The 16,790-nt window shown below is 36.7% G+C and overlaps 1 protein-coding gene across 1 annotated transcript in view; it reads left to right on the forward strand.

Annotated features, from left to right (window-relative positions):
- The first annotated feature begins 12,342 nt into the window (after positions 1-12,342).
- The window catches only part of kazna (kazrin, periplakin interacting protein a), a 50,462-nt gene continuing 46,014 nt past the window's right edge, over positions 12,343-16,790 (forward strand). Inside the window, exon 1 of the mRNA XM_073819831.1 lies at positions 12,343-12,834. Coding sequence (XP_073675932.1) covers positions 12,651-12,834 — 184 coding nt within the window. The 5' untranslated portion in view covers positions 12,343-12,650. The remainder of the gene's footprint in view (positions 12,835-16,790) is intronic.

Consider the following 16,790-nt stretch of genomic DNA (forward strand, 5'->3'; position numbering starts at 1 on the left):
GGGGGGGGGCAGTTGAGGGGTTCATATTTTTATTATATTTTTATTATTTTTAGTTAAACAAACAAACAAAAAAACATCTGTACCATCTTAAACTTACTAAAATTAATAGTTCACCCAAATATTAAAATATTGGGTGCCGTCAGAATTAAAGTTAAAAAAGTATGCTTTCAGCAAATTTGTATTTTTGGGTTAACTATTTTTTAAAACCTCTTCAACCCTAAACCAGCGAAAACTAGCAAACCAGTAAGGTTAAGGTGACCAAAAAATGAAATATTATTAGACTTTAAGCATCCGTGTTGTGTGAGAAGTCTATCACTTTCTCACTCTTTCTAATTGTTAAACGTGTTATGATCTCTTCACTGCTCTTTGGAATCCCACAGTATAAAAATCTGTCTTGACAAGATAAGTGTTAAATGAAGTTGTTTCTGCAGGAAGTAGATGTGAGAGAACACTGCCATTGTTTTAGCTTTACAATATAATATAGTAAATGTTGGTTTTGAGTATGAAAAGATGGAAGAAACTGTCTGTTGAAGTAAAGTAGGCTGCCTATCTTTTCTGTATGGTTGTGTATATACCTTATTTCGCTTTTCTTGACTGCCTCATGATTAGCATACATGCTGATGATTAATTGTAATAGTATATTAATAGGTAGTATATTGAGGAATCCCGTTATGATCGTTTTGTTGCTCTTTGGTCATATTTTGCTCTTGTTTATATGACCATTAGAGGGCGACATAGATCCTCAGTGTAACCGACACACAGACACCAATTATTTACCACTGACTGAGGAACTACGCAAACATATTTTCATGTAAAATGCGTAAGTCATTTAGTTAATTAATAATATAGGCTTAATAAAGGCTATAATCACACACATAAACAGTATTAGAGTAACGTTAGTTATTTTATTCAAAACATTTCTGCATTAGCCCAGATTTACTTTCCTTAATCAGCTAATTTTATGTTTTTTTTTTTTTTTATTATTATTACACAGTGTATTATGAGTCAGTAGCAGTATTTGATCGTTTTTTTCAGTGGTGGTGAAGTACGCACACATTCATGTTGCAGCTGAAAATGAGAGATGTGCTTCAAGATTAGAACTGACAGCAAAAGTCAGTCTTGGCTGTCAAACATGCCTATTTTAGCAGAGCCACACATCTGATGTTAGAAATACTAAGAAACCTTTGCTCTGAAACAATCTTGTTCTTGTTTATAGTCTCTTTGCTAGCGTTCAGTGACATTAATGTCGTCCTCCTCCCAGTCAGCGTTGTTTAGGTTAATTAACATGCATCTATTAAAGCACTCTAAATGATAAGTGGTATAATTTCACTCAAGCATCTGTCATCAGCTAATGAAATGCCTAGAGCTGTAGTGGTTTGTAACCCTCATAAAGACATGACAGAACATTTAGATTGTTCTTGAAAGAGAGATTTTCTCTCAGTTTGTTTATTCTTAGACAAACATATGTATGTGTGTGTTCAGGGTTGTTTCTGTGTTTATATCTGAGAGTAAAGAGCGCTTTGAGATTGTAAAAAGACTGAGAGGATTGCAGTGAAGGCTTGTGGTTAAGAAATATGCCTCCAAAGGCTATGTCTGTCTGAATATTTATAAACTGACCTGTGAGCGATTCCGAAAATGTTTTAGGGTGTGATAAATCCTGACCTGCTCCTATGTTGTACAATTTAGATTTATATTTTCAGTCTTTGAATTTATATGCTGGGCGATATTACTGTCTGTTGTTGTGTGTGTGTTTGTTCTTGGGTTCTTCAGAGGAATTAATATGAGCAGCAGGTTGACAAATATTTTGACTAATTTATTAACGCCTTCATGTGCGCGCATGTAGTCTGTTTTTAGTGATTATGCTCATTTCTGAAACATTGTCATCCAACTGAACTGAATAATCTGTCAATTATTTACATGTTGTGAACTGAAAATAAATGTTAAGTATTAAAAAACAATAATAAAAATATGAATGGATAAAACCAAAAGTATTTTTAAATAAACCTAATCATTGCTAAATAATAATAAATTATTAAATATTAATTGTTATAGTTATTATTATTATTAGTTTTAATATGTTTAAATCCCTTCCAGAAAAATTTTCTTTTTCCAAAATCAATGCAGAATATGAGAAAAAGTATTCAGATAGAGACACTTTCATTATATTAAAAAAAAAAAAAAAATCTTTGAAAATTCACATTTTGTGTTTTTTTGCATTTGTAACAACACGAGGATAAGTAAATAATGACAGAATTTTATTTCTGGGGTGAACTGTCGCTTTAAAAATCGGCAATCTCCTTGTGACAAGGATATTCTGCTACTGGCCTAGATTTGCTGCTCATTAAAGCATAACTTAATTTAAAACTCATTAAATTAAACAGAAATTAAATCCTAATTAACTTCAACTCAGTCTAAATGGAAAACAGCGATCACTCAGGGACTGTCAGTGTTAATACTGCCATTCATTATATTATGGCTTCTCCTTATCAGCTACAGTAAATGCTATAGTGCTTTAACAGTGTCTAAATGTACATGTGCGTTTGTTCTTCTACAGAGGGTCAGATTCCTTTGTATGGGTGGAGGAAGAATCTGGAAGATGAAGAGCAGACATCGCTGCTTATTAAAAGAGAAGCACTTCAGAGAGCCATGGCCCTCATGACACACCTGCAGCTCAATGCACAGGTACAGCCAATCATGTTCCTTTATGTACATTTCATATACAATATTAGTATACACACTACTGTTTAGTCATTTAAAAAAAAAATAATAATAATAATAAAAGGCAGCAACAATTTAAGCAATAGTTTTAATTTGTTAACTATTAATTATTTTTTTTTGTATTATCAGTCATCAGCACTCTGTAAATATTGTTCAAAGACACAAAAGATTTACTTTAAATTTCACCAAGCTGATTATTCACTAAAACTCCCATAGATCATGTTTTCAGGCCATTTCAAGTTTTACTTTGACATAAAAAGTGATTTTGTTATGTTGATGCCTTTTGTTAAACTGCTTTAAATTACATTTTTCCCACATCAATCTACACTTCATACACCATAATGAAAAAGAAAACATGAGGTTTTTAACATCTTTGCAAATTTATTTAAAAAAAAAAAACCTAAATGATTCCATTATCTGGGACAGTTTAAATTTAGCTCAGGAGCATTCACATTGATATAGATGTTAGATATTGATTCAGAAAGAGTTCAGATAAAAATCTTCACAGGTTCACAAAACCATTTAGTCTCTGTTACCCTTAATGGAAGAAGAATAAAACAACCACTACTTTTCCTAGAGCTGGCCTCCTGGCTAAACTGAGAAATTGATGAAGAAGGGCCTTAGAGTGGTGACCAAGCACCTGATATGCAGAAACTTACAGAAGGACAAGGACAAACATCACTGCAACACTCTACCGACCTGGGCTTGATGGTGGTGTGGCGAGACTTAATCCTCTCCTTAGTGAAGACACATGAAAACACACTTAGAATTAGCAAAATAGTACCTAAAGGACCCCAGACTGTGAGAAACAAGATTCTCTGGTCTGATGAACCTCAGTTTCAATCATCATGTTTGAAGGAAACTAGGCACTGCTCATCACCGGCAGAGTAGCACCCCAAAAGTAAAGTGATACGCTGTGGGGGTGTTTTTCAGGCAGGGACTGAGGGACCTGTCAGAGTAGAAGAAAAGCTCAATCCACCAATTATTGAGATAGCCTTAATGAAAACCCAGTCCAGAGCATTCAGAACTTCAGACTGGGCAACCTTCTAGCAGGACAATGACCCTAAGCACACAGCAAGAGTTGCTTATAGACAGCTCTGTGAATATGATGTCTTAAACCCAATCAAAGATTTCTGGAGAACAAGAAGAATGGCAGATAATTGCCAATAATTGTGCAAATCTAGTTGCATCATACCCAAAAAAGACTTGAGGCTGTAAAGGTGCTTCAGTTAAGTACTGAGCTAAGGGTATGAATACTTTTGCTATGTACTTATTTCAGTTTATATATACATATATATATATATATATATATATATATATATATTTTTTTTTTATGAAATTGTGACAATTCTGTTTTTGCTTTGTCATTATGGTTTGTCAATATTTCAATTGATGTGGAAAAAAGTCATGCAAAACAGTTGAACATAAGGCTGCAACATAACAAAACGTGAAAAAAAACGAAGGGCTATAAATACTTTTGCAAGGCACTGTAAGTGTGTGAGTTCTTTTTTCAAATAATCCTCACATTAAAGGGTTAGTTTACCCATAAATGAAAATTAGCCCATGATTCACTCACCCTTCAGGCATCTTAGTGTATATGACTTCCTTCTTTCAGATGAATACAATTATTAAAAATGATCCTAGCACTTAGATCCAAGCTTTACAATGGCATAGGCGGGTGTTTCACTTCATGAGTTCTAAACAAGTCCAATAAAGTGTATCCATCCATAATAAAAAGTGCCTCACACGGCTTGGGGGGTGAATAAAGACCTCCCATAGCGAATCGATGCGTTTTGTAAGAAAAATATCCATATTTAAAACATAAGAATCACTTTAATCTAGCTTCTGCCAACTGGTCACACCCAAAAGCAGCTCCAGGCGGATGACGTAATACGTTGGCGCTACGGCACGGCAAAGAGATCAAAACAAAACAACGGTCACAAATTAGACGTTCAAAACAAGGATTTGTAAAGCAAAATGTCGGAGGATTTCGATATAAATCGAGCTGCTTCCGGGTACGACCAGATGGTGGAAGCTAGATTAAAGTGATGCTTATGTTTTAAACATGGATATTTTTCTTACTAAAACGCATTGATTCACTACAGGAGGCCTTTATTCACTCCCCGGAGCTGTGTGAGGTACTTTTTTATTATGGATAGATACACTTTATTGGACTTGTTTTAGACTTATAAAGTGAAACACCCGCCTATGCCATTGTAAAGCTTGGAAGTGCCAGGATCATTTTTAATATAACTCCGATTGGATTCGTCTGAAAGAAGGAAGTCATATACACCTAGGATGCCCGAAGGATGAGTGAATCATGGTCTAATTTAAATTTTTGGGTGAACTAACCCTTTAACGCCCTTATATTGTTCATTCAGGCTGATTCGTGAGCATGGTAAGTGCACAAACAGAAGAGGCGGGATTTATCGCATGAACCAAACATAACCAGTCTTATTACACGGCTCTTTGGAATGCTTGATTCTGATTGGTCAGTTGAGACATTTGCAGGTTCGTTCTTTTCAAAAAATCACCGCTCCAAAGTAATAACGCATAGCCGGTACTACTTGTATGTTTAAAAATCCCTCCGTGCCAACAAAGATTACCGTTTGGCGCCATCTTGTGACAAACACTGGACAACCACAATTAACAATGGAAAATTTGGACATTAATCTATTTAAATTGTCTTACTAACGTACATAGTTTGAATGTTAGTCACGTGGTACTATATCGTTTCGCGGAAGGATAAAAATGTTAATTTAAAACTAATATGCCAATAAAAGGTTTCAAATTCATATTCATGTCCAGTTTTTTTCCTTATGTGGCAAGTAGCCGTGTAATAAGCGGGATAATGTACAGGCAGCCTGTAGTTATCGCGAAATAAGCCCCTTCAGTGTGATACAAGACACAAGTCCTGATCACACTGTCGGGGCTTATTTCTGCGATAACTACCGGCTGCCTGTACATTATCCCTTACATATCCAATCATATTGCAATGGAGGCATTACTTCCTCTCATGTGACTTTTCCCCATTCATTGTAAATTACCCCTTACTTAACCCACCGCACACTTTAGGGGGTCTGTTAAAACTCAATGGGCAGAGATGTGAGGGAGACTTTTCTTTAGAAAACTGAATGAATTATACACTTTCTAATGTTACATTTTGTAATATTGCCATTGTTTTATTTTTGTACAACGATTATTTTTCTAATCCAATATTTTGAGGAGGCACTGCCCCTGATATATATAATATAGGATATTAAATTGTGCAGCTCACTTTCTTTATTCTTAAATCTTTTTTCGATCTCAAAATGAATGTCCATTTGTCATACGGTGTATTATAATGTTAATGCCTAAATTAGCTTGTGATTGATTTTTATAGTGTTTTATTATGAATGTATTTTTACAAAATAGTATGGGTTTCCATTTTAATCTGTAAAATTCACAAAAACTGTGCAGGAGAATGTTGTATTGGTCAGTGTGAAAGTGTTCCAATATAGGTGTGAGTATGTGTTTGTTGTGTGTGTGGTTGGGCAGACAATTTCCCTATCCCATCTGCTCCTCCTGGCCGAATCAAACCCTGATGAGCCGAAACCTCCCACCCCCCTTTCCCAGAGATCCATCAGCCAACCTGCCACTCAAGGCCTAGGGGGGGCTGGAAATGATAATGTTGCTGCCATCGTCCTGTCTTCTTCCTGCAATTTTTAATAACCCGAAGCACACACTCACATCTCATGCCATTCCCTTACACATAAACACATTTATTTTGAGTGAGATTTTAATAGGGTTACAAGGTTTATCGTAACTTAATGATTAAAAACCTTGCAGATTCAAGCCTCGCGTTACGCATTAATGACCCTCAGTATGAATCAGGGCTAGACGGGACCTAGCGGGGTCCAGACTAATCTCACCGGTGAGTCCCTGGAGGACTGAGAAGGTTTGCAAGAGTCAATTTGCTATTCCTCATCAGGCCTAACTCACCACACACACACACACACATACACCCACTGTGGTCAGTTTGCAAAGGCCCAGCTGGATCTCAGAGGGCACATGTCACAAATGACTAACGTATCCCATAATGCCATCTGCTTCCGATATCCCAGAAGGCTTCCAACCAATCAAAAACACATGGTCACCAAAGAAACACCTGACTGACATTAGAGGGCCGGCTGTTACCATGGTGATGAGTCCAGCTCAGATGAATGCGTCAAACTCCACAACAAATTGTTTTAGCGGGTGCATGCATATGTGTGAGTTTCAAGTTTGAGAGTCAGTTTGGTATCGGACAAGATGCTTAGTAAGTGTCTCGATAGGTGTGTGTGTGAGGGTCTGGCTGGGCTATTGTGTCTGGATGTGCAAGAGCTACATTAATTGTCTCTCGTCTCCTCATTTTCCTGCTCAGCAGAGCGGAGAGAGAGAGACGGAGAGAAAGGGAGAGGGCAAAGGACAAGGGAGAGGAAGATTCAAAGGGGCATAAAGGGAAGAAGACAAAGAAAACCAGAGGAGATTAGACAAAAAGTGTAAATAAGAAAAATGGGATCTCATTCTTTCTCTTAAATCTCATTACAGCAAAGCCGGAAAGTAGTAATTAAAATTAGCATGATGAAAAACTCTGTTTCTCAAATAGCGAGGATCCTTCATATCTATAAAGTAGCTGCTGGATGAGAGATTCGGAAGGTCTGGCTCTGGGATTTGAAAGTATTTAAAGGGATATTTTCCTCACAAATGAACATTTGTCATCGTTTACTCACCCTCACGTAGTTGCAAACCTATATGACTTTCTGTGGGACACAAATAATACAATACCTGTCAAGTTTTTGAACAGTAAGATTTTTAATTTTTAGTCTCTTCTGCTCACCAAGCCTGAATTTATTTGATCTAAAATACAAAAAGCAGTAATACTGTGAAATATTTTTTACTATTTAACATAACTGCTTTCTATTTAAATATATTTTAAAATGTAATTTGTTACTGTGATCAAAGTAAAATTTTCAGCATTACTCCAGTCTATCCAAAAATTGTAATAATATGGTGATTTGCTGTTCAAGAAACATTTATTATTATTATTGTCATCAATATTTAAAACAGCTGAGTAAATTTTTTTGTTTTAAAGAAATGATAGAAATCAATACTTTTATTTAGCAAGGATGCTTTAAATTGATCAAAAGTAATGAAAAAGACATTTATAATGTTACAAAAGAAATCTATTTTAGATAAATGCTGTTCTTCTGAACCTTCTATTCATTAAAGAAACCTGATAAAATTCTACTCAGCTGTTTTCAACATGATAATACATGTTTTTTGATCAGCAAATCAGAATATTAGAATGATTCATGAAGGATTATGTGACTGGAGTAAAGATGCTAAAAATTCAGTTTTGAAGTCTCAGGAATAAATTACATTTTAAAATATTTTTAAATAGAAAACTAATATTTCAAAATTGCACTGTTTTTGCTGGACTTTGGATCAAATGAATGCAGGCTTGTTGAACAGAACAAGAATTACTGTTTAAAAACTTTTGGCTGGTAGTGTATTTAAAAAAACGTCTTTGTTTTTTTAAAGGGTCATATGATGCAATTTCATGTTTTTCTTTGTCTTTGGAGTGTAAAGTTGCAAAGATTAAAGTCTCAAACCCAATGAAATTTTCGTTATAAAAGTTAAGACTCTGGCACACCTTCCCAAAACAACTCATTCAAATACACCCCCACAAATCTACATTACTGTGTGAGAAGATTTGCATAACTTGGCCCAAATGTATACGCAACGAAAGAAGGTGTAACTTTTACTTTTGCTGTATTGTTGCAGCTGCCACCATATTGTGGAGACACTGTGTGTTTCGTTGTGTTTTGTTTTTTGGCCTTCCAAATGAGTACACAACTAGAAATCAGTGGTTAAGTAATATTTACAACACTGTTCCAGAACAGTAAAACGCAAATATTCAAGTGTATGCAGCGCATTTTACAGAGGACTGTTTCCTGAACCTGGGAGAGTAGCCTACAATGTCAGCTATGCACAAAGGCTGTTTCTATAAAGTGAGCAATTCCAACTTTGCAAGGACAGTCTGGTGCTTCTGACTCACAGGCTGTAAGTACAATTTCATATTTACAGAACTTGCTACTGGCTATTCAATCGTGAGTTTGAGCAGTGTAGAGTAGTGCTTGTCGTTTCTACGATCACAAATACAGACATGGTGTTATGTTTAGGCGACGCAATGCATAAATAGACAGTATGAGTCATTATAATCAGTAATTATGTCCTCACTAGATGCAAAAAATGCCTCATTTATAATGGGTTTAATTGTTTTTGTCTCGTTGCGCCAGGACACGGCATTACAACATGGTATGGGACGTAACATTTCCGTTACACACTTTTGGTATTTGGACAATCACAACACACTAGATAGATGGCTAATCAGAGCACACACATTGCATTACACCAAATACAAAAAATTATTTTAGCAACATCACATGACCCCTTTAATAACATGAAAATCAATGGTAACCAGAAACATTCTTCGAAATATCTTATTTGCCTCAGAATTAAGAGAGCCTTACAGGTTTGGAACGACATGAGGCTGAGTAGATGATGACAGAATATTCATTATTGGGTGAACTGTCTCTTTAAATGTTGCAGTTGTTCAAGTACTGAAGAGGTCAGTGGAAACAGTCCCCCCACAAGGGATTTTCGGTGCTCTTTGTGACTGACAATAAACACATTGAGGGAGACAGCTGAATGTCACCCTCTCACACCGCTCTGACAGCAGCCTGGAGGAAGTGATGTCATAAACCGAAGGAGGTGTTGTCATCCGCTCCAGAATACAAGCTAAATGCATGTGCTATATTTCACACGGTATGCTGCTCACCTGCAGTTACATGTTACTGTCTTTCTCTTTAATCCTTTTTTTTTTTCTGCTTGATTTATGAAGAGCAGCAGTTGGTGATCAGCATCATGCATCTTAAGTGGGGTGTGGTCAGTGGGGGCATTGGTCAAGAATGTGGGACTGAATGAACCCAGAAAAAAAAGACTTGGAATTAAATACGGTCTCATTGCTTGTACTGAATACTGCTAGCTATTTTTATTTTTTTTTGATAAATAGAACTGCATTAAGATGCAGCTACATTTCTGCAAAATTTTGCATGCTAAAAAGATCCATTGTCCATTGTCAATAGAGCAGTGATGCATGAAGCACCGCTCACACAGAAGTCACTTTCAAAGCAAAGCGGTTGGTCAGTGCAGCAATTTCACAGAATCAACTTGAACCTGATGCGAACTTTCGCCCTCATAAGAAACTCCCAATTTTTCCTATTGAAATGACAGAAAATGCAGGAGGTCATCCAGGTATTTTCTGCATAGTGTGCACAGTATACATACTGGTAAATAGTAAGAATAGTATGCAGACGTGCTATACTGAACATAGTCAAGGTCACAAGAACAAAACCAATTCAATGGCAGCTGTGTTTAAAATTCAGCCTTTTACTAAAGCAGGTAGGCAAATATTGAACAGGCATCCCACTGGAATGGCTTTAAGCGGGTGATGTATGTTAAGAGAATGTTGTCTGATTGTTTCTGTCTTTGGGTGTGGTCAGTAATCTTTTGAGCCGAGTCTCACAGAGTTTAACATTACAACATACATGATTAACATGAAACAGAGAATGAGCGGATGATCTATTGTGATTCCACCCAGATATGACAGGACTGACCGCAGTCTCGAAACTCGCATTAAAATGGAATCATTTTGTTTATACAGAGGAATGAAGAAGAATACTATTCTGTTTTGCAGAAAGTCGTGTAAAGGGGAATTTTGAAATGAGTCCTTCATTTTACTTTGGCCCTGGTCCACAATACAAGCTCTTGAACATCCTCACACACACACACACACACACACACACACACACACACACACACACACACACACACACACACATTCATACCATTCTCCCAAAACCACAATATTCTGCCGTCTTAGATACGATCGTAGTGAAGAATTTGAGTGGGTATATGCTTTTTCTCTTCCTGTCACACACATACTGTAGCCTTAGTCTCACAAATGCTTTGAATGTGTCAACCTTATCTCTTCTCTCTCATAGATACAATCTCTTAATTCATATCTGGCTTGACATTAAAAAAATTAAATATAAAAAAATAAACTAAAATGTGTGGGAGAAGTATGAAATAAGTTAAATGAATGAGGATGAGTGACACACAGGGTGGTCTCGGCTGTCTCTCAAAGACACAATATTTTTCACATTAAGATAATGATATTTACCATATCTTACCCTTTAGCCCTCACAGAGACCTGCTCAGCTTATTAGATTTAAAGTACAGCAACATTTGAAAGAATACTGAACCTTTCAAACAGAGAAGAACACTTTATATATTCACACAAGTATCGACCTTATTCTTCAACGCGAAAGTAATTTATATGGGCGAGACTTCTGGTTCATTATCTGCTACAGAGTGTTTTTACAACGCGCCATCAATCGGCCATATTGGTGGCACAGAATGTAAACAGTGCCACTGAACCAAACGAAACTCGCATATTTTGCTGATTATTCCTGCTGAAAACGGTCAATTATTGTCATGTTTTGGGCTGTACTAATCAGGACAATCATTTGGAATACTATGGACTGCCAAAAGTTTTAACAAATCAAAGAGAATAGTGTAAAAAACAGTCTGAGGAACAAAAGGCGTTTGTGGTTGGCCAAACTGAACCAGGATTTCCAGGGCAAGATTCTTGACAGCATTCATGTTTGTTCTTTTCATTGCCAGTCAGGTCAGGTTGGTGAAATATTAGGCTAATATCTTAATTAATACTGCTCGTATGTATCTTTACCACCTATTTATTTTAGTTTGTCAAAATATTGCCCCCTTAATTCGCTTACATTCATTCTCTATATGATTTAGCAGCTTCCACACGTTTTTAAACATGGTTTAAACAGCAAAAATTAGCAGAACACCATATTCAGTAGTACATTAACCGTGCAATCCATGATGGTGTTTACATTCCAAATAGTGACATAAGTGCAAACCCTCTATAGGGAAATAACAGAAAAATAACACCATGCAGTAAACAGTAAAACTGTTTGCACTGCAAACCAGTGCGTTCGTAATTAAGATAATACATTTAAATAAAATGGTAATACACACCAGTTTGCAATATCAAGCAGCAAAACAAGCTGTTTGTACAGCTAAAAATAGCTGGACACCAATAAGATCAAAGCCAAACCTAAAATGGCCGCACCCACTTCTAAGGTAGATAGGTTTTTAAATGTTTTACTATATTTATGAAGACATTTTCAAAAAGTGGCCTTCAGAAGTGTAGAAAGATCTGTACATGCACACACAGAAAAACATGCACATACTATATGTATTCACTCAGACCTATATATTAAAATAAATATATATAAAATTAAATAAAAATAATGTAATGTATAATGTTCAAAAGACAGCTATTAAGAAAGTGTTGTTTTTTTATTTTTACCTTTATTTTTTAAAACTAAAATAATTAAATTATTCAGTCATTCATTCCATTTAAAGACGTTTAAGATACAAATGGCACGTTCCTTTCGATAGGTGCCCTCCTCTTTTCTTCTTCAGATGGTACAGTCCGTTTAAAGAGCCGCTCGGAGTCTCTGGTGCGTTGAACTCTCTCCACGAGAGCGAAAGAATCGTTTAGTGGAGCACGCTGTTTTATTCTCTCTTTACAGTTTCTGTTTCCCACTGTCTGTCTTTCTCTCTGACAGCCACATCCAAACATTAGACAGTATGGGAATCTAAATATCTTTTCTCACCTTGTGGATTTTGGTGGATTTCTGCGCTTCTTAAAAAGAGGACATAGACAGAATGGGATGTTAGTGTGCTTATGATGCAGCAGGCGATATGACCCGCTCCGTGGGTTCCGTGGATTCTCCCCGCAGGCGAAGATCCGGAGAATGATGGACGAGAATAAGCAGCTCGCACAGCGGATCGACGGCGCGATCCAGTGCGCGAAGCAGGAGGTGGCGAACCTGCGAGCGGAGCTGACAGCCACCGGCCACAGACTGGCGGAACTCGGCGAGCTGGAAGAACCGGGCGAACCGCAGGAACATCAGCAGCAACAACAACAGAACCATCACGGTAAGGAACCGCACCTGTGAGTCTGTGACCGCTCATATCACTTACCTGTGTGACCTTCGAGTGAATGGTAGAATACAAACTCTCACACGTCTTCCGATTCATTCAAAGGTGACTTTGTTTTCAGTTTCCTCACTGACAAGTGACAACTGGTGTGTTTCAGGACAGTTTTTGTGTGAAAGTGTTTAAATTAATGTAAATATCCATGTTTTAGATCAGAAGTCAACTTTTTGTTATTGTAAGACATATTTCCCCCACTGTAATGGGTATTTAGTTACCATTTTAATGTCATTTTTTCTAACAACAGTTAATTCAGTTAATTGAAATGGTGCAGTGACATCTCATGTTATGAAATGTTACATAACCAATACCAAAAATTCACTGCAGTGCAAATCTAACTCCAATGTTTTGAACATTTGTGTATTTTTGTCACTTTTAAATCTTTCCCTTGCTTAAACAAGACTATCCACAAGAGAAACAGTTTTACTGACAACCCACGTAATGTAATCGAGCATAGCTCGTGTTTCAGGAAATGGCCCTTCATTTCATTTTCCATTAACGCTGTCAGTCTAAGTGTACCACGCTATAGAAGAGAGAGTATGTACGGCTCTCCTGCTGTTCTATGTGTTGTAGCCGCCATTGATTGATTGGTCAGTCTCTTGTGATTGTCTCTAAGCTGCGTGGTGCGGCTTGGGATGGCTTCGGTTTGAGTCTCTTGGGTGATCAGAGTGAATCTCTGTTTCTGATCCACCTGCGCTCACTGGGTGGAGTGGACACCCTGGGCTGGTTTGGGTCATAACATTTAACAGATGCTTTTTATCTAAAGCAACCTACTGTATGCCAGAGCCGCCCTGGGGGTTGTGTGCCTTGCTTGAGGCCACGATGATGAATCAGGACTGTGATTTCCATAATTACTGAACAATCTCAGATAATTGCTGACGAACTAGATGTGCCCTGAAGTGACAGTGAAGCTTTGCTTCACCGTACAAACACGCTGATGTTAATTTACACTTCTATTCTTAGAAAATCATACAAGGTTAGTCTGTGTGTGCTTTTGAATCCATCAAAAAGTGTTCTCCTGGTTTCATAAAATTAAGATCGAACCACTGATGTCACATGGACTATTTTAACAACATCCTTACTACATTTCTGTGCCTTGACCGTGGTACTACCCTTGCTGTCTCTGGAGGGTCAGAGAGCCCTTGGATTTCATCAAAAATATCTTAATTTGTGTTTTGAAGATGAACAATGGTTTTATGGGTTTGGAACGATATATAAGTGATTAATGACAGAATTTTAATTTTGGGGTGAACTATCCCTTTAATGGTTTGATATTGGATGTAATATTAGTATAAAATACTGTCAGAATTAAGGTTCTTGGAAGTAAAAACGATAAATTAATGTAGAATTTATGATGCAAAGCAATAAAATGGACTTTCTCGGTAGTCGCTGCATGACACATCACATATAATTATATTTTATTTTTTTTAAAGTACGTTGTAAAATATACAGTCATCAATATGCCAGACTGTGCCAGAAACATTTTTACTGTATTTTTTTTACGTTGAATATCTGGCAACCACAGCTGCTGTATTTTTGCTTGAAATTTTTTATGGATTGCTCTTATTATGAAGGGCACTTATGTCACAATTTAATCAGTTACCCAGATATGCTGCCATATTGGCCATACTCGGATGTAAACGACAGCATGGATTGCACAGTTACTACTGAATACGTTGTCCTGCTAATTTATGCTGTCTAAACGTGAAAAAAGTGAAAGCTGCTAAATCATATAGAGGACTGAAGTTAACAAGTGGTAAAGATACGTATGAGCAGTATTAATCAAGATATTAGCCTAATATTTCACCTACCTGACCGGAAATTATAAGAACAAACAAAAATGTCAAGATTCTTGTCCTGGAAATCCTGGTTCAGTTTGGCAGTTTCACAAACGCCGCCTTTTCCCAGGCAGTCTTTTGCACTTTTCTCCTTTATTTGTTATAACAAAATGTTTTTCCTGGTCCGACCGATTAGTACAGCCCAAAACATGACAATAATTGACTATTTTCAGCAACAATAATCAGCATAATATGCAATTTACGTTTGTTTCAGTGGCATTTCAGTGTCCGATTGATGATGCGTCATGAAAACACAATATATTTTATTTAAACAGTACTTAAAATGTTTGTGAGTTGTAAAATATACAGCCACCAATACGCCATGCTGTAACACCAGTAACATTTTTACTGTATTTTTAACATTGAATATCTGGCAACCACAGCTGCTGTATTATTGCTTAAATTTAACAGGATATTTGAGTCTTATATATGCCAGCATCCAGTAGTTATTGTAAAACAAACCCCTTCAGGATGTACAGTACTTGATGTTTATTTTGTGATGATACTAGCAAACTGTACATTATGCATTACATATATTGCTGATATATTAATTGCTTATAAAAGCATATAAAAAGAACAGTAATCTTTCTATTCCTCATCATTTCTCAGTAGAAATCCGTCTTATAACCACAGATGAATTCTGACACTCAGAGGATCACTGTGAGGCTCTTTCCCGCAGCTCTCTCTGATTTCATTCAGCACTTCATTGAGAGCTCAGCAGATTGCGATCTTGTGTCTAATGTCCCACATCCACTCCACAGGAAAGGCACTTTTCGGCCTTGAGTTTGGCTTGCCAAGTCCTTGATGCAATTTATTTATGTGTTCATTTATGCGTTTGTCAGGAACTTTTATCCGAAGCGATTTAGAAAGCATTCAGGCTATATATTTCATCATTACATGTATTCCCAAGAAATCAAACCTATGACCTTGACGTTGCTAGTGCCTGTTAAGCTACAGTATTTCAGTCTGGCCAAGCTGTTTTCAGCTAATCGGGACATTGTTGTTGTATTTTGCCACATGTCAGAATGCAGGATGTGTGTATTGACAAAATAATGACTTATCAAGATGGAAAATCACACGGACACATGCGCCCAGACACGGGCCTGTCGCTGTAGATGAGAACAGTGCTTATTTATCTCTTGGAAGGGAGAGTAGCAGTGCAGATGGCCCTACAAAGACCTGCTGCTAATGAATGAGACACTAAACGCATACAAATAAACACGCGCACACACACAGTCTTGTCTGCTTGTAGTTAATTTCCCAATTACAGCATAGTATCTATGGGTTTTTATGACATTCAGAGTTATTTTATTTGCTTAAAGATGATGTTTATGGAGCACTTCCACACTGTAGCCAGGAAAGAAAGGGTCTAAGTGCACTTGGCCATATATCTGACTTATGTGATATTGATGTTTCTAAATTGCCGTAATGGCCTGGCTGCGTAATTGTTTTGATGTAACAGCTGTCGGCTGCCATGCACATAAAAAGGCTGGTTATTTCTGTTTATGGGAATTACACTTGCATATATACATTTGTGACTGCATATGTAGCAGGGGTATATTTGTAGCAATAGCCAAAAATGCATTGTATGGGTCAAAATTCTTTTTCTTTTATGCCAAAAATCATTAGGATATTAAGTAAAGACCATGTTCCATGAAGAAGTTTTGTAAATTTCCTACCGTAAATATATTAAAACTTAATTTTTAATTAGAAATGTGCATTGCTAAGAACTTTAATATTTTTTAGTATTCTTAATATTTCACATTTTTTTGCACCCTCAGATTACAGATATTCAAAAAGTTGTATCTTAGCCAAATATTGTTCTATCCTAACAACCATACATCAATGGAAAGATTATTTATTCAGCTTTCAGATGATGTAAATATCTCAGTTTCAAAAAACGGACCCTAAAGACACATTTAAGAATGAGTATTGCTCTTCTTTAGTAAGTCTTGAGAGACAATGCCAACAGAAGATTGGCTCCATACAGGTGAGCTTGTGTTCATCTTAGATTATGTCATAGGCGCTGTTCAAGTTCGAATTCCCTATCTATCTGTCTCT

The sequence above is a fragment of the Garra rufa genome, chromosome 15 (assembly GCF_049309525.1).
Source record: "Garra rufa chromosome 15, GarRuf1.0, whole genome shotgun sequence".
Classification (NCBI taxonomy): domain Eukaryota; kingdom Metazoa; phylum Chordata; class Actinopteri; order Cypriniformes; family Cyprinidae; genus Garra; species Garra rufa.